Source organism: Bos indicus x Bos taurus, chromosome 1, assembly GCF_003369695.1.
Source record: "Bos indicus x Bos taurus breed Angus x Brahman F1 hybrid chromosome 1, Bos_hybrid_MaternalHap_v2.0, whole genome shotgun sequence".
NCBI lineage: Eukaryota > Metazoa > Chordata > Mammalia > Artiodactyla > Bovidae > Bos > Bos indicus x Bos taurus.
Genome location: NC_040076.1, coordinates 42946047 through 42972436, shown reverse-complemented (window position 1 = coordinate 42972436; position 26390 = coordinate 42946047). Strand labels below are relative to the sequence as shown.

General features: G+C 41.1%; 1 protein-coding gene across 1 annotated transcript in view; it reads left to right on the top strand.

Annotated features, from left to right (window-relative positions):
* Positions 1–2636: 2636 nt before the first annotated feature.
* DCBLD2 (discoidin, CUB and LCCL domain containing 2) overlaps positions 2637–26390 on the top strand; it is an 85282-nt gene continuing 61528 nt past the window's right edge. Inside the window, exons 1-2 of the mRNA XM_027557045.1 lie at positions 2637–3197; positions 25853–26080. Of these exons, the coding sequence (XP_027412846.1) occupies positions 2981–3197; positions 25853–26080 (445 nt within the window). The 5' untranslated portion in view covers positions 2637–2980. The remainder of the gene's footprint in view (positions 3198–25852; positions 26081–26390) is intronic.

Below are 26390 nucleotides of genomic sequence, written 5' to 3'. Positions count from 1 at the left end.
AATTTTTCACTCTCCTCTTTCACTTTCATCAAGAGGCTCTTTATTTCTTCTTTGCTTTCTGCCATAAGGGTGGTGTCATCTGCATTTCTGAAGTTATTGATATTTCTCCCAGCAACCTTGATTCCAGCTTATGCTTCATCCAGCCCAGCGTTTCTCATGACATACTCTGCATATAAGTTAAATAAGCAGGGTGACAATATACAGCCTTGATGTACTCCTTTCCCTGTTTGGGACCAGTCCAGTCCCTATTTGGAACCAGTCCAGTCCCTATTTGGACTGTTCCATGTCCAGTTCTAACTGTTACTTCCTGTTGCTTCCTGACCTGCATACAAATTTCTCAAAAGGTAAGTCAGGTAGTCTGGTAGTCCCATCTCTTGAAGAATTTTCCACAGTTTATTGTGATCCACACAGTCAAAGGCTTTGGCATAGTCAATAAAGCAGAAGTAGATGTTTTTCTGGAGCTCTCTTGCTTTTTCAATGATCCAACGAATGTTGGCAATTTGATCTCTGGTTTCTCTGCCTTTTCTAAATCCAGCTTGAACATCTGGAAGTTCATGGTTCACATACTGTTGAGGCCTGGCTTGGAGAATTTTGAGCATTACTTTATTAGTGTGTGAGATGAGTACAATTGTGCAGTAGTTTGAGCATTCTTTGGCATTGCCTTTCTTTGGGGCTGAAAGGAAAACTGACCTTTTCCAGTCCTGTGGCCACTGCTGAGTTTTTCAAATTTGAAGCATATTGAGTGCAACACTTTCCCGGCACCATCTTTTAGGATTTGAAATAGCTCAACTGGAATTCCATCACCTCCACTAGCTTTGTTTGTAGTGATGCTTCCTAAGGCCCATTTGACTTTGAATTTCAGGATGTCTGGCTCTAGGTGAGTGATCACACCTTTGTGATTATCTGGGTTGTGAAGATCTATTTTGTATAGTTCTGTGTATGCTTGCCACCTCTTCTTAATATCTTCTGCTTCTGTTAGGTCCATACCATTTTTGTCCTTTATTGTGCCCATCTTGCATGCAATGATCAGGCAAATTTGGCCTTGGAGTACCGAATATAGCAGGGCAAAGGCTAACAGAGTTTCGCCAAGAGAATGCACTGGTCATAGTAAACACCTTCTTCCAACAACACAAGAGAAGACTCTACACATGGACACCACCAGATGGTCAACACAGAAATCAAGAAGATTGATTATATTCTTTGCAGCCAAAGATGGGAAGCTCTATGCAGTCAGCAAGAACAAGACTGGGAGCCGACTGTGGCTGAGATCATGAACTCCTTATTGCCAAATTCAGACTTAAATTGAAAAAAGTAGGGAAAACCACTAGACCATTCAGGTATGACCTAAATCAAATCCCTTATGACTATACAGTGAAAGTGACAAATAGATTCAAGGGATTAGCTCTGATAGAGTGCCTGAAGAGCTATGGAAGGAGGTTTGTGACATTATACAGAAGGCGGTGAGTAACACCATTCCCAAGAGGAAGAAACGCAAAAAGGCAAAATGTTTGTCTGAGGAGGCCTTACAGAAAGCTGAGGAAAAAAAGAGAAGCGAAAGCCAAAGGGGAAAAGGAAAGATACACCCATCTGAATGCAGAGTTCCAAAGAAAAGTGAGGAGAGATAAGAAAAACATCCTAAATGGCATCTTTCTCCTAAAACCAGTTCTGCCTAGTCCTTTGCTTTCCCCTTTCCCAAAGCCTGTTCTCTCTCTTTTTTTTTTTCTTTTGGTTACTCCATCTTCTTAACAGCCTCCATCTGATTACTCGCGACTCTAGTTAGTATTTATTTTATTCTGATTTTCATGATGCATTTCCATCTCTGTCCCAACACAAGATCTTGGAAGATTTCTGTATTATGACTGCAAATCCCACAACTTGTACGTTTGCAGGTACACAGCAGGTGACCAACAAGTCTTGGTAGAATGGCTTAGTGAATGTTAGGAAGTCAGGTTTAAATTGCTTTAGGGGCATGGATCTTGTCATATACTTTTTTTTCCGGCCATCCTCCGGCCCACATTAACATAGTAAAAAGGCATAGGAAACAGTAAATACATATATATCTTACACTGAACACTGTATCTGTTATTGTAACTGGGAGTTGCTGCAACAACTGGATGTAATTTTTAAAAAAAATGCTCTGCTATTGAGGAAAAAAAAGTCCCTCAGACTCAGCTCCCAGCTAAAATCATCCAGAATCCAGGTTTCCCACCCCTTCCAGTGGCCTGATGTGCGACGTGGGAGGAGCAATGAGCAAGTTGGGCCAGAGCAGCAGGGAGAGCGGGCTAGGGGAAGTCCCGGAAGTCATTGACCAGAGCAAGCAACCGCCTCTCCGGGATCAGCTTGGGCTGAAGTCCCAACAATAACAGGCGCGCGGGTCGGGCGGGGGCTGTCGGGGGCTAGAGTTTGGGGGCGGAACCCGTTTTGGGGGAGGCGGGTGGGACGCTTCCCAAGGCCGCAGGGGATTGGAGGAGAGAGATGAGGGGCGGTGGAGATCGAGGAGTGGGCCGGGGAGCTAACGGGTCGACCGAGGCGAACGAGTGTTGATTGGGTGGCACAGAGGGAGACGGACCAGAGCTGCCCGGGGATTGGCCGGGGTGGGCTGTGAAGGCGTGGCCAGCACGCGCGAGAGGGAGCGCGAGGGAGCGGGCGGCCGGCCTGCCTGCCAGCCAGCCCGAGCCCAGGACGAGCGCGGTGGGCAGGGGTCGGATTGCTGAACGCGGCTCTGGAGGCGCGTCGCCCCAGCTGTCCTCCGCGGCTCGAGCACCCCATTTCTCTCCCTCCCCTCCCTAGCGCTCCGGCCTGGGGTCCCGGGGAGGGGAGCGGAGGGAAGGGACGAAGAAGAAGGAGGTTTCGCGGAGTGCGGGCGGCGTGGGGCGAAGCGCGCGCTGCCTCTTGCTCTCCCGCCGCTGCTTTTGCCTCCTCGCCCGGTGCCGCGGCCCCGGGGCGGCCGCACTATGCAGGCGGACTGCCGGCCGCCGCGATGGCGAGCCGGGCGGTGGTGAGAGCCGGGCACAGCCCTCAACGTTTCCTAGTCCGGGCCGCGGTCGCCGCCCCCGCCCGGGCCGCGTTCCCCCTCTCCCGCTCCTACCCCCTCCCTTTTCGCTCCAACTCCTCCTCCACCTCCTTCCCCAGGCCTCTGTTCCTCCTTCTCTTACTTATCCTGCTCTTGCTGCTCGAGGACGCCGGAGCCCAGCAAGGTGAGTTCTTCCCAAGGAGTGCGCTGCGCGCGGGGCCCCGGGGGCCGTGGGGGCGCCGTGGGAGCCTCTGGGGCGCAGGGTGTCCGGGTCGTTACGGAATCTGCAGACGCGCAGGGTAGTTGTGCGCTTCGGTGCCTGGTCCCGCACTCGCTGGGTTGAATTGCAAAGCTTGGCAGGCTGTTTTTCCCCAAGTTGGCGAGGCTTTACTTTTGGGGGAGCCCATTCATTTTTTTTTTTGAAAAGAGGGAAGTGAGACCTTGCTATGAAGACCTCCTTTGGGCATTGGATTGTTCTGGGGAAAGTATTTGTGAGGAAAAGGAGAGGTTTTGGAGATGCGCTGTCTAATGTTAAGCTAAGTGGATGGATGGACAGAGTAAAACGGCCAGGTAATTGAATAGCATCTTAAATCCATTGAAGGGAGTTGACGACGATTATCTTTTGTGAAAGTGTCAAGTTCAAAATCGAATAGAGTTTATTCTGGTTATCTTTGAGTCTTGGATTTAGAACATGCCCTTTGCAACCCCTGCCTATTCAGGATGGTGGTCTAGATAGATTGTTTGGGTCAGACTCTGCGTCTGGGACCCAAGGCAGCGTGCTCTATTGCCCAGACGGAGCGATCCGTATTAAATGGGCAAGCCCTTACAGAAAGTGACAAAACTTCTTTCTTACTACAATCCTTCGAGAACCTATTCCAGAGCGTATAAAGCTATTTACTTAATAATCATAGTTGAAAGAGAATGCTGGGCTGATTTCTTCCCCCTTTTAGTACTTTTTTCAGGCATTGAACAGCAATTTTGAAAACAATTTGACATCAAATTATTGAACACATTTCTCCATTGAATTTCCATTTTATTACACTGAGAGAGATAAGAACTGGATTGTTGCTTAACACTTGGAAGATATTTGTTTGTTTGTTTTTAGGTTGATCTCCACGTTTAAGTCCAGCTTAATGTTGCTTTCATGTAGTTTTCAGTAGAGTATGGAATCATGGTCTTAAGCAGGTCATTGTGAAGATGCTAAAACTTTGACAGGCATGTGGAAATATAATGTAAATGGAAACAATGTATTTGGTAAACTGACCTCTTTCAGCTCTAGGCAGCATTCAGGTTTCAGTTAGATCATCTTCTTAATCGAATTCTTGAACATCAGCACTTAATAAATTAGAGTGAAATTCCTTTCCTTCATTAAAGTTTTAGAACCTATGCTTCTATTTTCCTCCTGGTAGAAAGAAAAAGCAAAACAGGATTATATTAACATATGGCTAACACTGATTGAATGGGTCTTATTTTGTGACAACCCTTAGTGATTTACATCTATTAACTCATTTAATCCTCACCACAGCCCTCTGAGTTAAGTATTGTTATCCCATTTCAAACATAAGGAAACTGAGACACCCATAAAGTAAGTTATGTTGATACAAAGTATAACTACATAAGCAGGATACTCTGACCACTTTTACTTATTTCAGAATCTGAAAGTGTTTATGTCATGTTTAAAAAAAAAGATCTTTGAATAGTTTATAACTGATTAAATGTCTCCTCTGCAAATGAGACAATTGCCTTGTTTTTAGAGTTTCTCAAGCCTGGCCTAATTAAACATGCAACATTACCTTTTTTTTTTTTAATTTTAGTTTTTACCAAGCATTTTAACAACTAGGGTATCTGGTTCTCTTTCACAGTGTCATGTTTATAAAAACATCTGTATAGATTAACACAAATAGAAATGATCCTGATAATTTAAAAGACCTGATTTCTAGTTCTCCCAAGTTGATTGGGTAAATTTTGTAAAATCACTTAAGTTGTTTGTACCTCAGTTTTCTACATCAGTGAAATGAGTATATGCCTGTTTCTTAGCTTGATAAAAATGAAATGCTAGTACATAGGAGTCTGGCAAAGGGTAAAGTACAAACAGCTATAACTGATTATCATTGTTATCATGAGCTTACTAAATTGATAAAGTAAGGGTCATTTAGGTATACATCACCTGAAAACCCAGAAATTGTATGGCATTTGAATTCCCCAATTTTTAAAAAATTGTATTTCTTACTCAGCGGATCCGGATGCAGTCTGTGGTGCCGTCCGTGTTACCGGTCTTAACAGATGTGCTTTAGGGTCCTCTGGGATTCTTCACATAACCTGGAAGGAAGTCTGACTTTGAAATGAGAAGCAGTGCTTTAAGATGCTTATAGAATTTTTTCTAATGGGGATGTCTACTATATTGTAATGTTAAGTTACAAGCTGGAGTTTTTACTCTATCAGAAGTCTTTATAATAAGATTGGAAGGAGATAATAAAATGATAAAAGTTGTCTTTCGATGGTAGAGTTGTAAGTAATTTCTTTATGCATTTTCCAGTGTTCTGCAAATTGCAATAAAAGTAAGCTGTGAGAAAGTGTTTTGTGATATACAGATTTTTTTTTTCCTTAGCCATCCTAGGTAGAAATGCATTTAATATGTATTTTGAGGTAGAAATGTATTTCAGGATTTTTTTCTTTTAATCTTTCAGACCTCATTTTGAAGTGGAAGATGCTACACTCATTCCAGTTAATGCCACACATTAATGCCATTCTTCAGCAGATTTTCTGCTGACCAAATTTTTTTTTTTTCTTTTTATTTGGTCTAGAATAAAATTTGTCATTGGTCTGAAAACTTGTCAACCTTTCACAACAGAGATGTATTTAATCTTACTTCATTAATATATTTGTAATTTCTGTTTATTCACATCTGTTTGACTATGATGCTGTTTTAGACATGGCTTATATTTGTGTCTTGAGTTCTGAGTTTGATATTAAGTTCATCTTCAAAGTCTTTCTTGTTTTTATTGAAAGCATTATTTACCTATAAAGTGTATGTCTCTCTAAAAAACTTAAATTGGTGGAACTTATGCTGATTGCCTATTTGTTACTGTAATAAGTTTACTTAATAGGAAGTTCCGCAACTGAATGAATTTAAGTCTTTGGTTTACATTATGACTGTAGGAATTTGTGTCGCCTCATCTCAAAAGCTCAGCTTCCTCATTTGTGTCATGGAAGGTTTGCCTACCTTCTGGGTTAGAATTTTTTTCATTGTGGCTGCGCTGAGCCTTCATTGCTTTTGTGCAGCTTTCTGTAGTTGCGGTGCATGGGCTTCTCTTTGCGGTGGCTTCTCTTACTGTGGAGCACAGGCTCTAGGGGGCTCGGGCTTCAGTAGTTGTGGCACGCACACTTAGTTGCTCCACAGACCAGGCAGGGATTGAACCCAGGACCCCTGCATTGGCAGGCAGAATCTTATTCACTGCGCCACCAAGGAAGCCCGTAGATTAGAATGTTATTTGAATGTGGTAAAATATCAGGGGAATAAATTTTAAAAATCCATTGAGACTGACTTCTTTATGCCTATGAATAGAAAATATTCATGAAAGTAATTATTTTTGTTAGCTAATTTAATAAATCTGTCAAATTCTTTTTTAAAAAGAATCATTCAGTTTCACAATGATTTTTGAACTAATGTGTGAAAAAAATGTACAGTCTGTCAGTAGTGCCTTTATTTGCTTGTGATGCAGGGAAATAGTTTTTGAGCAGTATTTGTGAATTGTTGGAAATGAACACGTCCCAGTGCAAAGAACATTTATAATTATTACTAATATTGACATTAGGTTAATTTAGAATTAACCTAATTAATTATTTTTGGTCTGATGAAACATTAGGGCTCTTAAGTTCTTCCCTGGTGGCTCAAACAGTAAAGAATCTGCCTGCAATGCAGGAGACGTAAGTTTAATACCTGGGTCTGGAAGATCCCTTGGAGGAGGTCACGGCAACCCACTCCTGTATTCTAGCCTTGAAAACTCCATGAACAGAGGAGGCTGGAGGTCTACAGTCCATGGGGTTGCAAAGAGTCAGACATAGCTGAGCAACTAACACTAGGGCTCTTATATATAGTTTTTTTGAGAGGCAAAAATCAAAGCATGCTTTTTCTTCTCTATTTCTGATGAATTTTGCATAGTGGAGATTAGAAATATAGCACATATTCCATGTGTTAATGATCAAATTTAAAATCCATATTTTAAAAGCTTGTAAATTAAAAATTAATTGTAAAATTACAGGTTAATGATTTTTAGGTAGATTTCCCAATGTTATCAACAGAGAGGAAACTTTATTTTGTTCTGGAAATAATGAATAGTTCTGTGTGAACATTTAAGTTTCATTCTAAAAGACCAACAAAATGTGTTAAAGTATCAGTACTAGAATTTAAAAGATAATGAATTAATTAATTTCCAAAAAGAAAGCATCAGATTATAGTATGATGAGGAAAGTCTTGATTTACATAGAGTTAGACTTTAAATATAAGATTGTACTTTACAAAATAAACCTAGGGTATGAAAGTTCAGGTGGTAATCCTAGGTATTAATTAAATGCATGCAAATAGATGGTTTTCACTTCCACTTCTTGACTAGTTGGAAGGATGTGGACTGATAACATGAAACTATATAGATCAGGAAAAGCTTTGTAGAGGGAGTGATATTTGCTAAATGTGATTGTTGATATAGGAAGTGAGACCACTTGGCAGTTTTTCTTGTGTGGCTCACAGATTCAGTTTATTTTATAACAACCTTATGGCCTTAGCATTTTATTTATTTTAAGAATATCATACAGATAACAATTATATAACAATTACTCAAAACCAAAAATTTAACTAATAATTACAGTCTTACCTTTAATCTATCAATTTATAATTTTTGTTGGGCTTCCTTTGTGGCTTAGCTGGTAAAGAATCCACCTGCAATGCAGGAGACTGGGGTTCAATCCCTGGGTTGGGAAGATCCCCTGGAGAAGGGAAAGGCTACCCACTTCTTTCCCTGGAGTATACTCCTTTCCCAGTATTCTGGCCTGGAGAATTCCATGAACTGTATAGTTCATGGGGTCGCAAAGAGTCAGACATGACTGAGCAACTTTCACTTCACTTTACTTCATCTTCCTTTCTAGTCCATGTTCACACACCTACATAATCTTATGTGGTTGTAATCTTAGTAATGTGGTGTTATGTTCTGCAAACATACATGTTAAAATTAATATAGGCTGATTTAGTAAACAGAAGGCTACTTTGAAAATATGGCAAGACAAAAATTTTGAAATTAAAAATTTTTTCACAGGACATTTATTCTTTATGAAGTAATTACTATATTGTTCAAAAACTGCTATTACATTATTTTCTTTAATCCATTTGATTAAATTCTTCATTTACGATAGGATCTTTAAGAAAGTATGTCAGTTCAAACGATTAGTTTAGAAACCCACATAATGCTAATTTTCCAGGTCCTTATGTGGATTGAATCAGTATACTCTATTAGTACAAAAAAATACAAATAGTCACATAAACTCGAACTAAATGAATGCCAGTGTCCACTGAAGCAGACGGATAATGGAATGATCTTAACAGGCTGCTAAAGCATCGCCTGCTAGATCCACCTGCACTCTGAAGGTACGTAGTTGGAAGAAGATCTTTGGCTAGCTGCTTGAGTTACTGGAAAGACCAAGATGCACAGTCCCTCAACTGCTTTCTAAGGAGAGGAGGCTCAGCGTTCCTTGCTTCTGTGGAGTACAGTTTCTGGGAGTTTGCAGTCAGGACTTAATTGCTTGGGATCAACTCTCAGCATGAGAGAGTTCCAACTATAAACTCCCAGGGTGTGTGCACATATGTTAACACAGCCCCAAGATAGTTATGAACGAGTAAAATACTGTCATTGTCTTCAGGGATCCTGCAGTCTAGTTGGAGTAATAATCATCTTCGAGTTGGAGCGTGTGTGTAAATAGTCAGGGAAAGTTGCACAGTGCTGTGAGTTTGAAAAGGAGGGTAAGCTCACAGTGCCTAGGGAAGTAGGAGAAACCTTGCTGATAAAATGGTTTTAAGCAGATCAGCTGTTAGGGTCAGTAGATTCCTAGTTCACAGGGATGAGTGACATTTAAGGAGTAAGATCACAGCATCAGAACAGCAAGGAGTCAGGAAACTTGTGAGTGTCAAAGCCAGCCCTGCTGCGGTGAGTAGCATGCCTCAGCCTCTGGCCCTGGCCCACTGCTTCCTCCGCAAGCCCCATACCCTGCACTCTTGCCCCATATTTGGGCAAATATTTGTTGGTTCTTTTCTGAGGGCTATGGTTCTGTGCACTGGGGCACTGCCCTCTTGGAGCTCTGTTAATACTTCCGTAGTATGTCCAGTAGCCCCTTTACCACCTAAGATAAAATCTACCATCTTCCCAGTATCTAGACTCCTGTGCTTTTATAGCGAGAGGAGTCCTTTGCGTTTTATATATATTTTTTCAGAATCTGGCCCCTCCCTTCCTTCTCTGACTTTATCTCATCCCTCACCCTTTATATATATATATATATATATATATATATATAGTTCTGTGTAAAACTGAGATTTTTATTCCTCTCATATGTAATTTGATCCTGTTTTACCTTGTTCTCTCTACTGATCTCTTTACATGTATCATTTTCTCTACTTGAAGAGAAAGAGCCCCTTTCCTTATGTGCTTGGTCACCTCCTTGTTATTTAGTTGCTGAGTCGTGTCCAACTCTTTGTGACCCCATGGACCGTAGCCCGCCAGGCTCCTCTGTCTATGAGATTTCCCAGGCAAGAATACTGGAGTGGGTTGCCGTTTACTTCTCCAGGGGATCTTCCCGACCCAGGGATTGAACCCATGTGTCCTGCTTGGGAGGCAGACTCTTTACCATTAAGCCCCCCGGGAAGCAGTAACCTCTTATCATCCTTCAAACCTTCCTCAGTATCATCCTTTCTGAGAAGAGTTCTCTTGTCACCACATGCACTCATCTCCAGATGGTAATTCCTAGTTTTTTCTGTTCAGTCATTAATCACAATGTATATTAAATATTTATATCTGGCAGAGTTTTATTCACTTTCTAAATTCTAATACTTACCATGATGTCCGTCATTCAAAAATGTGAATTTAGGGTAACTCCCTGATGGTCCAGTGGTTAGGACATGGTGCTTTCATTGCCAAGGGCCTGGGTTCAGGCCCTGGTCAGGGAACTAAAATTCCACAAACCACTCAGCCGGGCCAAAAAAAAAAAAAAAAAATCAGAACTCATTTCTGCAGTGAATTTGCTGCCCCAAGCATGTTATTCATTAGTCTCTGGGCACCTGCATGTCCTTCACACTGTTGTCCTTTGTCTGATTCCCTCAGAGCCTGGGCTTCTTAGTTCCATGGAAATAGAGCCTTTTCTTGAACCTTAACCTGCTTGCACAGGGCCTGACATTCTGCCCAGTGTTCTCCCAGCCACCCTCTTCCCAGGAGTTAGACTCTTTTGCTTTCATAATGAGAGGAGTCCCCCCTCAACTGGAACTCTGAACAAAGCCACGGCTGCTATTTAGAGAACACTGCTGTGTTGCCCTGTCAAATAAGTTGGTCTTTAAGAGCTGTGCTAAGCCAAAATCAATGAAAGCCAGTGAGGTGCACTCCTTTGCCCTCTCATTCAGATTTCGATTTGAATAGTCACCTCCAGCTTTATAAAACTCCCTAGTTTTGGTTCTAGTTGTTGCCTGCCTCCTTTTTCTTTGCTGGCTGAAATTCCTGGAGCACATTCAGGTAGCTTCACTAATCTGGTGTCAGAGGAAAGTAATGCGAAACAGGCTGGAAAAGTCAGTGGGGACAAGATTGTGGAGGACTTCCACTGCAGGGCAGACTGAAGCGTTTGTACCTATGTGATATTAGCAGTGACATCACCCTTAGCTACCTCTGCTTCTACCCAGTCCCTTTGCCCATTTCTGGATCACCTGTCTCAGCCCAGGTCCATCATCCCATTGATGCTTTTCTCCATGTCCTGGATAGATCCTAAACCTGGCCCACATGCCAGTCCCCACCGCTTTCTCTTGTTCTGAATAGCTCAGGGTTGCTGGAGAAAGGCGTGTGACCTTTGTGACTAGATCTGCCTCAGATAAGGACCATTGGTCGAACCTCCCATGGGATTTCTGCTCAGCCACAGCATCGTGACTGACCTGCCTTGTCCTAAACCCTTGTCCTGTTCTTCATCCCTGCAAGTAAAACTACCTCCTGCCTCGCCTTTTCTTCTTCCTCAAATCATCTCTTCCACTTTGTCCAGAACCCTGCTTTATTGGGGAATATAAGTTGTGCTTTTAGTATAATTTAAACTTCCATGGTGCTTCTTAACCGTGTATCTGGAAACACAGTCAAGACGCCACTGGCTTATATATACATCTTTTCTTTCAACTGGTTGCTTTGCCCGCAGCTTATATTTCTCCTTTTTTTCAGTGACCAACTAACAAGTAGACTAAATTTGTGCTGTACATTTTCTTAGTGTCAGCACACATATTTGTTAAATGATGATTTCCTTGCAGTCTAGCTTCTGCTCTTCTGAAAGTGTCTTTTCAACTGTGAGTTGTTTTTTTTTTTTTTTTTTTTCTTTTAAACCCAAGAGGTTTCTTTGTCTTCATTATTTTTTAACTTGGATGGAGTTTGAAAGTATAGAGATGTTGGAGTCAGACATATATGGGTTTAAATATTAATACTAGGCATGTCACGCTCAGTGTTTTTTTTTTAATGTATAACTCACCTCTGTAGAATGCATGAGGCTGTGACCAAATCTAGGCAGTTGCTAAATTTTGGTTCAGTGAGTAAAACAACATGTGAATGAAAATTTTGTTTCTCTTTCCCTACTCTACAGTTAAGATTTCCATTTTCAAGTGTTGGCTTTCTGTTGAGATCCAGTGCTTCTCCATCCTTCTGGTCCTTCTTCCCATTTTCCCTACACTTACTGTATAGGAAAGTTCCACCCCTAGCTTAGTGAAGGGGTCAGGCCGTGTAGTGAAGAAATGAGCCAGCAGGGTGTGATTGTTCATGTGAAATATCCTTACTTGGCCTCCAGCCCACTGAGACCTTAATACAGGTTTTGGCCCCTCGCTTTTGGCCTCCCCTTTCTCCAACTTCCTACCTGTTGATAGACTTCAACTTTCTTTGATCTCCACCCTCAGATCATTTTCAGCTTCATGGTTCCTCTCTCTCTTCCAAGCATGAACTATTTCTGGTTACTCTTTTTATCCTAGATGCTAACTTTATAGGTCTGGATGTGAGACATTCTGTTGCATGGGTGGAGGAAGAGTGTTTTAGTTAGGAGGGTTATAGGGAACTGAAAATTACACATGCTTAAAGTAAAAGGTAATTTTGGGGAGCATTTTGAGGTAGTTTGCGGAATCTTCTTAAGGACTTAGCCAGACTAAGCTCTGAGAAAAGCAGAGATGCAGCCAGACCTCAGACACCAAGGGCTCTGTCTTGTTACAGTCAGGCTTTCTCTGTATGTAGCAGATCATGGCTGCTGGCAATCCTCAAGGCTTATGGCCTCAGCACTAGAGAGATTCTGGGGTTTCCCTGACATACAAGGGCAGGAAATGGGAGGGCAGGGTAAGTTGGCCTCAGATGGGCCCAGTGTGAGTCAGTACCCACCCTTGGACCAGTTAGCTAACCAGGGGGCATGTGGTCATATGAAAACTGTTGCAAACTACAGAGTAGTTCCCAGAAGGAAGGGAGGGTACTAGATACGTAGACATCATCTTCAGAGAGATTGTTCACATTTATAGAATCCACTGCACTTTATGTAAGTTCTTACCAAGCCCTCACAGTTACCTTGGGAGATGGGTGGTATTATTCCCATGTATAGTTGAGGATGTAGAGGTTAAGTGCTAGGATCACCTCAGAAGTTGGCATAGCTAGAATTTACATTGGAAAGTCTGTGTACTTTCTGTTGTATCACTTATCTACCATTGTGCCTACCCTTGTGTTTTGAGTTCATTATTTTCTAAATTTGGCAGCATATGTTAAGAACCCAGTGCACCTTGTTTCTATGTCTGTGGCTACCCAGGCAAACAGAATACCTTGCCTGCCTAGCAGAGTTCTACAGCTGGTGTGGCAAACCGACATAAATATGCATAATTAAGCACATTCAATAAAGAGATTTTAATAATGGAAATGGAGAGAAAGACCTGGACTTTCAGAAAGGTTTCCCAAGAGAACACTGAGTAGGTATTTGCCAGGTGGCTCTGAGGAGTAAGGACATTATTGTTGGCAGAGCTGAGAAGTGCAGAGGAGAGAGTGGGTGGAGCATGGGGGAGTTACCTGAGAGCCCATCGTTCCAGAGCGGGGGCAGAGAGTTTGTGGGAAAAGTTGAGATGAGATGGGAAAGGGAGTCAGGGGACAGATTATAATGGACTTTGTATTCTTGTCGAAGAGTTTGAGAACAGTTGAAGGTTTTTAAAATGAGCGACCTGCATGACCCAGTCTAAGAAACTGGCAGGAGTGTGGGCAAGTGGATTGGAGACGAAAAAAAGGAAGTGGAGGGAACCTGTTAGAGAACTCTTGAAAGGGCCTGCACTTGTTCAGAGGGACTAAATTTAGAGATACTAAGGAAACAAAGTATAAAACTTAATGACCAGTTAAATCTGAGAGAGCAAAGGTCAGTTAAAAATGCTGTTTTTTTCCTTCTGGAATTGTCTTCTCTCTGCTTTCAGCACCTCCCTCATCCACAAGTAATTGTCTAGTTAATTGCTATTTATCCTATGCATGCGCACGCACACACTGTATCACATCCATTACTTCCCTGCAGTACTCAACATTCCAGAAATTATTCATTAATACTATGTCTGTCTTACTATTTTGTAAATTTTGTAAGGACAAGGGCCTTGTCATTTCTCTTGTTCGTTAGAACCTGGTTCAGTACTTGGCACATGGAAGATGCTCATTGAATCTTGGTACATGAGTTTGAATACTGTGGAATTTCTGAGCGGAGATGCTTAATATAGAAGTAGATGACAGATTTGAGAATTAGGAGAAAGGTTGGAAACTTTGGAGCATTCTCCACCTAGTGGTAACTGAAGTCAGGGTGGAGAGATGGCCCTGGCAGCATACAGAGAGAGGGGAAAGAGCTGGAGAACCGCAGAGTCAGTTATCTGTAGTCAAAAGATGTCAGCTAAGATGCTGGAGAAGTGGCAATTAGAGAGTTTAAAGAAGAACTAAGTTGGGGAAGAAGAGTTCTAAGAAGGAGGGAGGGCCGATAAGGAAGGAAGGAAGGTGGGAGGGAAGGAAAAGCCAGCAATACCAGATGCTGTGGAAAGGTCACAGATGATAAGGATGGCAAAATATCTGTTGACTTGGCAGCTCGTAAACTGACCGCTTTAGTGAATAGTCCCATTGGGAAGGTAGGTCTGTGCTTCCTGGTGCTGCCATAACAGATCACCACAAATTTAGATGGCTTCAAGCAACAGAAATTTATTGTCTTACAGTTGTGCAGGCTGAACTTCGGAAAGTCAGGTATCGGCTGGGCCATGTGCTGTCTCTGAAGGCTCTAGGTGACGGCCCTTCCTTGCTCCTTCTGGGAGTTGCAGTCTTTGGAATCCCTTTGCATCGTTCCAGTCTGTGCCTCTGAAGTTGCATGGTATTTTCCCTATGTCTGTATCCCTGTCCAACTTTCCCTCTTTTTATAAGGACACCAGACACTGGATTAGGATTTGTCCTAATCCAGTATGACCTCATTTTAAATTGATTACATCTGCTAAGACCTGTTTCCAAATAAGGTGACATTCATAGGTTCCAGGAATTAGGAACATATAATTTGGGTGTTGGGATAATGGGGTCTAGGGGGAGTACAATCCATCCCACAACTGTCTAGAAACTGAATTATTGTATTTTGAGCCTAGAATGGGAGGGCGTACAGGAGGAAAAGAAATAAGACAGCAAACGTGGAAAACTGACAAAGCTCTCTCTATAAGAAAAAAAAAGTGGGAAAAAGTGGCAGATATTGGGGAACACTGGGTGGAGAAAGATTGTGTGTTTTTTTTGTTGCTCTCATTGTTAGAATTCCGAAATTTATTAAAAGCGTGGACCCTTCCTAGGCGCCACTGTAGCAAAATTGTACCTGTCGTGCAAATGTAAAATTAACACATCAAAGATTTTATTCAACTCATTAATTAGTGAAGGAATCAGTAAGAGGTTAAAATGTGTCCAAAGAGTATTTGAGAGACTAGGTGTTTAGATAGGCAGTCTTAGGCTGTGATTGCTAGATTAGATGACTAAAAGTGGGCTATTAGGGCTCTAAACTGTAATATTTGGATTTTTTTTTTCAACTGTCCAGAAATTATATACATCTCCACAGGACAAAAATCTACAATTTTATAGGAATAAAACTAGCATATGACCCAGCAGTCCCACTACTAGGCATATGCCCTGAGAAAACCCAAAACTGAAAAAGACACATGTACCCCAATGTTCATTGCAGCACTATTTACAATACCTAGGACATGGAGGCAACCTAGATGTCCATCAACAGATGAATGGATAAAGACACAGTGGTACATATATATAATGAAATATTACTCAGCCATAAAAAGGAACCCATTTGAGTCAGTCCTAATGAGGTAGATGGACTTGTAATTTAGAGCCTTGCCAACATCTGCTGGATCATCGAAAAAGCAAAAGTTCCAGAAAAACATCTGCTTTATTGACTATGCCAAAGCCTTTGACTGTTTGGATCACAATAAACTGGAAAATTCTGAAAGAGATAGGAATACCAGACCACCTGACCTGCCTCTTAAGAAACCTGTATGCAGGTCAGGAAGCAACAGTTAGAACTGGACATGGAACAACAGAATGGTTCCAAAGAGGAAAAGGAGTACGTCAGGGCTGTATATTGTCACCCTGCTTCTTTAACTTATATGCAGAGTACATCATGAGAAAAGCTGGGCTGGAAGAAGCACAAGCTGGAATCAAGATTGCCGGGAGAAATATCAATAACCTCAGATATGCAGATGACACCACCCCTATGGCAGAAAGTGAAGAGGAACTAAAAAGCCTCTTGATGAAAGTGAAAGAGGAGAGTGAAGAAGTTGGCTTAAAGCTCAACGTTCAGAAAATGAAGATCATGGCATTTGGTCCCATCACTTCATAGGCAATAGAAGGGGAAACAGTGGAAACAGTGTCAGACTTTATCTTTCTGGGCTCCAAAACCACTGCAGATGGTGACTGCAGCCATGAAATTAAAAGACGCTTACTCCTTGGAAGAAAAGTTATGACCAACCTAGACAGCATATTGAAAAGCAGAGACATTACTTTGCCAACAAAGGTCCGTCTAGTCAAGGCTATGGTTTTTCCAGTAGTCATGTTTGGATGCGAGAGTTGGACTGTGAAGAAAGCTGAGCACCAAAGGATTGATGCTTTTGAACTGTGGTGTTGGAGAAGACTCTTGAGAGTCCCTTGGACTGCAAGGAGATCCAACCAGTCCATTCTGAAGGAGATCAGCCCTGGGATGTCTTTGGAAGGAATGATGCTGAAGCTGAAACTCCAGTACTTAGGCCACCTCATGCAAAGAGTTGACTCATTGGAAAAGACTCTGATGCTGGGAGGGATTGGGGGCAGGAGGAAAAGGGGATGACAGAGGATGAGATGGCTGGATGGCATCACTGACTCAATGGATGTGAGTCTGAGTGAACTCCGGGAGTTGGTGATGGACAGGGCAGCCTGGCGTGCTGCGATTCATGGGGTCGCAGAGAGTCAGACACGACTGAGCGACTGAACTGAACTGATAACACAGTGAAGTGAGTCAAAAGAGAAAAACAGGTATCATATACTAACACATAGATATGGAATCTAGAAAGATGGTACTGTTGAACCTATTTGCAGAGCAGCCGTGGAGACAGACGTTGAGAACAGACTTATGGACACAGCTTGAGCGGAGGAAGGAGAGGGTGGGATGTATAGAGACAGTAACATGGAAACATACATTCAGTTCAGATCAGTCGCTCAGTCTTGTCTGACTCTTTGTGACCCCATGAATCACAGCACGCCAGGCCTCCCTGTCCATTACCAACTCCTGGAGTTCTCTTAAACTCATGTCCATCGAGTCAGTGATGCCATCCAGCCATCTCATCCTCTGTCGTCCCCTTCTCCTCCTGCCCCCAATCCCTCCCAGCATCAGAGTCTTTCCCAATGAGTCAACTCTTTGCATGAGATGGCCAAAGTACTGGAGTTTCAGCTTTACCATCATTCCTTCCAAAGAAATCCCAGGGCTGATCTCCTTCAGAATGGACTGGTTGGATCTCCTTGCAGTCCAAGGGACTCTCAAGAGTCTTCTCCAACACCACAGTTCAAAAGCATCAATTCTTCGGCTCTCAGCCTTCTTCACAGTCCAACTCTCACATCCATACATGACCACAGGAAAAACCATAGCCTTGACTAGACGAACCTTTGTTGGCAAAGTAATGTCTCTGCTTTTCAATATGCTATCTAGGTTGGTCATAACTTTCCTTCCAAGGAGTAATAACCAGTGGGAATTTGCTGTATGACTCAGGGAACTCAAACTGGGAATCTGTAACAACCTAGAGGGGTGGGATAGGGAAGGAGGTGGGAGGGATGTTCAAATGAGAGAGGAGGAACATAGGTAAACCCTGTGGCTGATTCATGTTGATGTTTGGTAGAAACCAACACAATACTATAAAGCAATTGTCCTTCAATTAAAAAATAAATTAATTTTTTTTTCAACTGGTCAAATTGGTTTTATTTCATTATTTACTAAAGTTTTAAATATAATCACATAAAAAACAAACATTTCAAAAAGTGCAAAATATTAGAAAGCTAATTAGTGCTATTAATCTTTCCATGCAAACAATCTCTCTTGCTGAGAATAAGCAATACCAATTCTGCAGCTGGGAATATGTATAAAATGGTACTCTACCAGAGTTTAAAAATAGGCTTGGTCAAGAGATTGCACATGATACAACTGAAGTAGTGCAAAAAATATACAACTGAATAAGGAATTTAAGTCAAGCTTAGTACCCTGTGTAAGTGCATCCATGATACCAACACGGGGATACACAGGATATAAAGCTCTTTTCCAGCCACCTGCCCTTCACCACCAGGAAGGAAACACTTCTTAGTATAAACAGTGGTTTATCTAACAATCCGGGGTGATGCTGTTCATCTTTGGTTACAGGGACTCACTCTTGCTTGTCCTTTGGCTTACTCTTACAATTTACTTACTCTGTTAATAGGAAGAGTAAATTTAAGTTTGAAGACAACAACTTGATGAAAGCTTCCCCTTTACATTGAATGCTACCTCATTCTCAGTAACCCTTATTTTGGTCTCGGAGTTTATGTAGTAAATAAAGCATTTCATAGAGCTGAAAAGTCTTAGTGGCTTGGTCAGCATTAGTCTGTAAGCAGATGGACACAGAGGCCAGGCTCTCACCAGTACCCCAACCTTATGCTGTTAAATTAAAAAATAAATTAATTTTAAAAAACTGCAAGTTTATGTCCAATGAAGACTAGGGCCTTTAGTTGATGATAAATTACAAGTCCAATTAAATACTTTGCTCTGTAATTTTTGGGCAGCTTTTGGTCTCTATGGCATTTAAAGTTTCTACTGCTCACCTTTTTTTTTTAGCGTATTTCCAAGTTTCAGATAATTTTTCTGCCATATTTATTATAATCTACTGAAACAGAGATGGGGGCCTGAGAACCTAATGTTCTAATGTTGACGAAATTTTGAGAAACACTAAGTAAAAATACTGGTGACTTTCAATGCCCATCTGAGATCAGGATCCATTATTGTAATGACAGCTGTTCTTAGACTGTGGTGGTTTTTTTTTTTTTCCAACCGTGCTTGGCTCCTGGGCAGAGAGATCATTTGATCCCAGGTGGAGGGTTTCCCAGGCAGAGAGATCCTCAAGAAGGCATAGTGGCCAGAAAGTGAAGGTACCAGGAAGAGTGTAGTTCACACACTGGATGTGAGATCCAGGCTGGGTGGGGAAAGAAGTAAGGCTAAGGGCCACATAATAGATGGGGAGGAAAGAGAGAAGTTCACAGAAAGCCAGCAGTGGGTGTAAGAGAGCCGAAAGGTCAGGAGACTGACCAAAGGAGTGAGACATTAAAGTTTTTGACATTCACAGGTGGGAGGAGTCTACAGTAATAGCAAAAACAAAGTCTAGGTTGTGTTTTCATGAGTCACTGAAGTGAAGTAGAGGTCATCCGGGAGAAGATTAGTGAGAATTACTTTCTCATGATTTATACTTTTCACAGGACACTGTAGTCGAAGCTTTAAAGCTGCTGTAAATCTTCTAAAGTAATGAGCCGTTGTTCTGATGGCTTAGCGAGGCTGTGCCAAACGCACCAGATCCACATATGATTCTGGTCTTCATGACTGTAATAAATACCCTCAGACATTTATTGAGCACATTATTGTGGATTAGGCCCTTGATAGTAAGGAGGGTCAGAGAAGGCAGTGGCACCCCACTCCAGTATTCTTGCCTGGAAAATCCCATGGACGGAGGAGGCTGGTAGCCTGCAGTCCATGGGGTCACGAAGAGTTGGACATGATTGAGCGACTTCACTTTCACTTTTCACTTTCATGCATTGGAGAAGGAAATGGCAACCAGCTCCAGCGTTTTTGCCTGGAGACGGCGGAGCCTGGTGGGCTCCCGTCTATGGCGTCACACAGAGTCAGACACGACTGAAGCGACAGCAGCAGCAGCAGTAGGGAGGGTTTTTTTGCTTTGTTTTATCTTTTTATTTATTTATGTATTTATTTATTTTTGGTCGTGCTGGGATGTTGTTGCCCTGTGGGCTTTCCTCTAGTTGCGAGCGGGGCTACTCTCTGGTTGCAGCCCATGGGCTTTTCACTGTGGTGGCTTCTCTTATTGCAAAGCACGGTCTCTAGGGCACGCTGGCTCAGTTGTTTTGGCTTCCCGGCTCTAGAGTTCAGGCTCAGGAGTTGTGACACACGGACTTAGTTGTTCTGTGGCATGTGGGATCTTCCCGGGCCAGGGATCTAACACGCATCTCCTGCACTGGCAGGCAGACTCTCTACCACTGAGCCACTAGGGAAGCCTGACAGTAGGTGTTTTCATACAGTACCTCATTTAATTCTTACCCTATGTGGTTTGAGATAGTAGTATACCCATTTGAAGAAAAACTGACCTTTAGCAGCAGTAAACAACCTTCTCAAGATCACAGTGAGTGGTAGGGTACCACTGAGCCACTAGGGAAGCCTGACAGTAGGTGTTTTCATACAGTACCTCATTTAATTCTTACCCTATGTGGTTTGAGATAGTAGTATACCCATTTGAAGAAAAACTGACCTTTAGCAGCAGTAAACAACCTTCTCAAGATCACAGTGAGTGGTAGGGCATTTACATTCATCGTGTGACCCCAGGGCCCATTTGCTTAACCATTATGTTCTATGTAGAGTGTGTGCTTGGTGGGGATTGAAGAGGATTTAAACATCTCACTTTCCTTCATGTGATTCAGTTTTGTAAATTATTATTACATGCAGGCAGGAGTTTGGGCTTAAAGATCGAGCTGGGAGCTGTTTCTTTTCCTTAAAATTGCCACCATAACCCTCTTGCAGCTCTCAGCACGTATCCATCTTATTGCAATATTTTTTCAAAAAATGAATGAAATTAAAGTATGGCCTTGAAATATCTTTTTGAGATTGTAGTGATGCAGCTTTAAAAATCTTAGAGTAATAGGATTTATACAGTACTTTGTAGTCTGAAAATTCTTAGTGCTAAATAATGCATTAAAAATTTTCATTGAAGTCAAATGAAATAATGAAATAGGATATCCTGATTGATACTTGCAAGTCGTTCTTCGGAACACTTTCCTACTCTGAATGCCTCTCTTCTCCATTTCTTATAAGATCTCACAGATGTGTTACAAGATGTGACAGAAGTGACTCTTATTTAGAGGAAGTATATAGTCAGACTCACCCGTGCACTCTGACAAAAACCCGTGAAAGTCCACTGGAAAAATATAAGCCTCTCCTAGTTTATGATGATTGTAATGAAAGTTGCCTTGCTCTACGTTTTTGGCATATTTATGAAAGTTTCTTACATTTGTGTTTGTTCTTGTTAAAGAAAGTGTTTTTTGAAGTCCTTTCGTGTTCATGTTAATAAAATTAAATAAGATAATGTTTATTATTTTTACTAGTAATGTGACTACAATATGGGGTTAGCTGGAAGGTTACATAAAATCAGCATCATGAGCACATGTTTATCTGAAAAACACACTTGAAGTTTAGAAAGCAGCCTAAAATAAGCATGTGTTCTTTGCTGTATTAATTCACTGCTATTTAAATTAACATTCCTTGTGTTTTCTCTTGAGATATATAGTAAAAAAAAAATTACTCAGCTATTTTCCTGGAGCAGTATCAAAATTTGTATCTGGCTTAACACATCTGACCTGACAGTATTCAGAGGAAGTGAACACATGTTCTCTGAGTAATCCCCTAGATAAATCTGCAGCCGAAGGGGCAGTGAGATCAAATTCCAGTGTTTTCTCTCCACTGAAATAAAATTAAAATTCAAAAGTTGCATGAAGAGGCTTTCTACCCTTTATGGCCCACTGTAGTCTGGTAGAGACCATCTAGGGGAGAAGGAGAAGTGGCTGACAAGCACGGTGGTGATGATGGAGTTAGAGAGGGAGAAAGAGCTGGACATGTGGAGTTACTGATGAGAGGGAGTATATGGATTGGTCCTACGATACCCATTTTGAAAATTATTTTTCCAGTAGTGGTTACACTCTCTGTCAATTCTACCTTGTGAAAGTGAGTAATAGTAGGTGGTGTTAGCCTGGTCACAGATTATTATTCTTTCCAGTTACAAAGCTAAGCAGAAAATCTGGAGACTCTTACTTCCTGACCCTATTACCGTCCTTTTTCAAACCCTCGTGTTAAGTAAGGGGCCTCGACCAAGAAAAATACTTGAGGGCTGTAGAGTAATAAGAAGAACCTTTTTTTTTTCCTTCTCCTGTTGGCTTAAAGAAAAATAAGCTTTCTGCTTATTTCTTTGACCTTATGGGGAAAACTATTCCCTGGGTTGTACCCTTAGCCAGAGGAAAAGGAACTAACTCAGATCTTCTGTTGGAGACGTCCTAGCCTTTTCTCCAAGTCAGCCCATCTCAGCCTTGATACTATCTGACACTTCGGGTCCATCACCCTTTTATTCTTGGGGGCTGTTCTGTGCCTTGTAAGATACTTTAGCCAGTGTCTTTGACCTCTACCCACTGGATGCTGGTAGCGCCCTCCCCCTCCAGTGGTGACCTGTCTCTTGTTGTTGTTTAGCCCCTCAGTCAGGGGGGTGGCTTGCCACGCCCTCCTCCAGGGCATCTCTCCCACCCACCTCTGTGCTCTGCCAAGTGGAAGGTAGAATTGTTCCAATGTCCCCCACCCCTATTTGAGAACCTCTGCTGTCATGTGTTAGGTGATTTGTTGATAATATTTTCCCGATTTTAGTGTTATTTTTTAAATATTGTGTCCCATTTCAAGTATTTTAGGCACTGTAGAAATAAACTGAAAGCACATTTTCTAACTTGGGCAAAAATGAGCGCAGGGTCTTTCTTTGATTTGAGAATTCAGCACTGTCACCTTTGGGTGCGTGGTACAGTGTTTTTTTTTGTGCAGGTGGGGACCCTTTTGTGGGTCAGGAATATATATTTAAAACAATATTGAGTCGCAGTGTAAAAACATTTCTTACTTGTAATAACAGAAAAAAAACATTTGAAAACTGCTGGTCTAGTGTCCCTTTTCAACTGGAATATTCTAAACATGTTCTTCATAGCAGTTGGTATTTGGTCAGCCCAGCCAAATCAGGTTAAACTTATCAAATAGACTTGGAAATATGAAACATTCAAGCTTGTGGATTGCAGTAGGTTTGAGACTTTCTTTTAACTTTAGTTTCTGGTGCATATCATCTTGTTTGCAAGAAGAGAAAAGCTCTGAACTCCATCACATATTTTAGAACATTCTTGGCACGTAACTTGTGGACTATTCATGCCCTCCCCCTACACAAGATACTGAAAAAAGATAGCTCCATTTTAACTGTTTTCTTCATCAGCACGTGTGCAAAAATCCTGTTTTTTCATCGGTTAGTATTTATTTTGTTAACTTTTGTAAGAACTACACTGCATAGGGGAAAAGGCAAAAAGACGTTTTGTGTATTTATGAAGAATCAAACAAATATGTACATAAAGATATCTAAAAATTGATATCTAAAACAGGTATCTCCTAACACTCTACTTGTCCTTTTGAAAAAATCATTTTTACATGACAACCTTAGGTTAAATAATAGCCTGTGGGGAATACATGAAATGCCACAGTCTGCCATTACTAAGTTCTGACTTCAGCTGTTAATAGCAAAATTCTTGGCGCTCTGAAATCCATCAACACTTCTAATCACTTAAAAAACTGCCTTAGTTTTATACATACTAAAGAAAATACACTTATATTTTGAATTACTTCATTTATTCAGGGTACTTTTTAAAGATTGAAACGCTTCCAGAAAGCTTGGTTTCATCTTTTCAGTGGTAAGAGTACATTTCTGACTAGTTTCATATTGCTATTAATAGAAGTTCTCTTAGGATGGTTGTCTTTTTCTCTAAGGAAAAACATTGGTGATTATTCAAAAGTTATTTAAATTATAATTCATTTATTTTCACAAGGGAGGTTTTTGTATCTTTGTGTTTTTAATTTAGGTGATATCCAGTAGTGATATTAAAGGTATTTTCATGGTAGTTTCAGGGGAACTTTGTGGTTATTTTCTATTCCTCTGAGTTGTATAACGTTCTAAATTTTATATTTGTAAAAGATCAGTGGATGTATCACAAAAACTCACAGGTTTATTTAATGGTGCCTTTCTGTATTATGATATTATTGAGCCACAATGCCTCATTTTTGCGTGTGGAGTGAAGGCAGGTATAGAAGACAAATGAAGTCCTGGTGGGTCAGATGGTAAAGAATCTGCCCACAATTAGGGAGATGGGTTCGATCCCTGGGCTGGGAAGATCCCCTGGAGGAAGCCATGACAACCCACTCCAGAATTCTTGTCTGGAGAATCCCCATGGACAGAGGAACCTGGCGGGCTACAGTCCATGGGGTCACAAAGAGTCAGACACAACTGAGTGACTAAGCACAATGTTGGTTAAAACCTACCAACAGAGGGAGATTCATTTAAGAAGCCGGATGTTGGCATTGACCTTAGTAGACTAAGTAACAATACTAATGTGGATTTGAGAGTAAAATTTCCTTATTAGCAAAAGACACTAAGTATTGTCCTCAGAATCTAGGTACAGACTTGTTGTTTCTTCCTTGAAGCTAGTTGTGGGACTAGTTAGAGATAACTTTTTCATAGGTTAATGTACAGTTTCTTTATTCATTCAATTCGGTTCAGTTCAGTCGTGTCCAACTCTTTGTGACCCCCATGGACTGCAGCACACCAGGCCTCCCTGTCCATCACCAACTCCTGGAGTTTACTCAAACTCATGTCCATGGAGTTGGTGATACCATCCAACCATCTCATCCTCTGTCGTCCCCTTCTCCTCCTACCTTCAGTCTTTCCCAGCATCGGGGTCTTTTCAAATGAGTCAGCTCTTCACATCAGGTGGCCACAGTATTGCAGTTTCAGCTTCAGCATCAGTCCTTCCAATGAATATTCAGGACTGATTTCCTTTAGGATGGACTGGTTGGATCTCCTTGCAAATAAACATTTATTTTACAACTGCTACTTGCTAGATACTATGTTCTTATTCATAGGCTTTTAAAACTCTGTTCTAGTAAATAAAATCAGCCCTGCATTGTTCTTAAAAATAAAAAATCAAGATAATAGAAAGTTTTCTTAAATTCATCTGTATCCATATTGAGGTTAAAACTCAGAAGTGTCACTTTTAATAGTTTTTTTTGAAGTTCTGAACAATTCGAGAAGGTGATTATAAACAGCTCTTTTGAAGGAGAAAATAGTATCATTTTGAAAGGATGTATTCATTTTCCTATTAGACATTTATTTGAATCCCATCATTAAGGAATGCTAAATGATACAATTGGAGCAGCAGCTGAAACTTTTTAATCAGTATTATTGTCTCTTTCTAGGTGCTCAGTGAAATAGCACATTTTATGATAGAGGGAAGAATGCGGATATTGGATTTTTACTATGTGTTAAGTTACCTAGGTTTCCATATTCAGTTGCTGAGGGAATTTCTGGAACAAATAATGCTGCTACCAATATGTGAAGGGTTGCCGTGCCCTCCTCCAGGGAATCTTCCCCACCCAGGGGTCGAACCCCCATCTCTTAAGTCTCCTGCATTGGCCGGCTGGTTCTTCTACCACTTGTGCCACCTGGGAAGCCTGTCTTTAGTATAGCTTAAGTATTTTTAGAAATCATTCAACTTCTTACAGAGATTTTAGAAAAGGCTTGTGGTATTTGTAAGTAAATAGATGAAACTGATCATGTAGATTTATTTTTATAGTTTTATTTATTTTGAACAATTACTGTGAATACTCTTAAAGATTGGATTTATTATGATATGTATATATAAATATGGTATAATTGTTGCTAAGTTATGTTTACTTCTGTTTATTCTGAGTGGAAAGTTCTTTGAACTCATAAAGCTAACCATTGATTATTTTGACCTAACCTGGCTTCACCTGGCTCACACAACTTGATTTACCAAGAACCATGTCATCTAGTATATCTTGTGTACCAGACGTATTGGTGGTTGGTATAAAATATCTGATGTCATACGTATTTTAAAATATTCACAGAACCCTGATTATTTATAGTGTAAGCTAAAGATATAAAGAATAATATATCACTTTTTTAACTTTTTTTTTTTAAAGGTGATGGATGTGGACATACTGTACTAGGTCCTGAAAGTGGAACCCTGACGTCTATAAACTACCCACACACCTATCCTAACAGCACTGTTTGCGAATGGGAGATTCGTGTAAAGACGGGAGAGAGAGTGCGCATCAAATTTGGTGACTTTGACATCGAAGATTCTGATTCTTGTCACTTTAATTACTTGAGAATTTACAATGGAATTGGAGTTGGTAGAACCGAAATAGGTAGGACATTTTCAATATATCAGTGGCCAGAGTTTTAAAACTGAAGCCGTATTAGATACTTAACACTGAGTAATTATGCTCCATAGGATATGTGGGAAATTATTGGAATGTCTGGAAATCTTAAATTTGAATCTTTTGGAAAAGAAGATTCTTGTCTGTCTTGTCCACTTTTCTAATAAGCTTGTGTTGGTTCCTTTGCAACAAGATACCACTCTACTGCTTCTAAGGAGGAGAAAGTCAATTATCTTTTTGTATTGGTTTTTTTCTTTGATAATTTTATCTGCAGTTAAATATAAGTCATGCTTAGGAG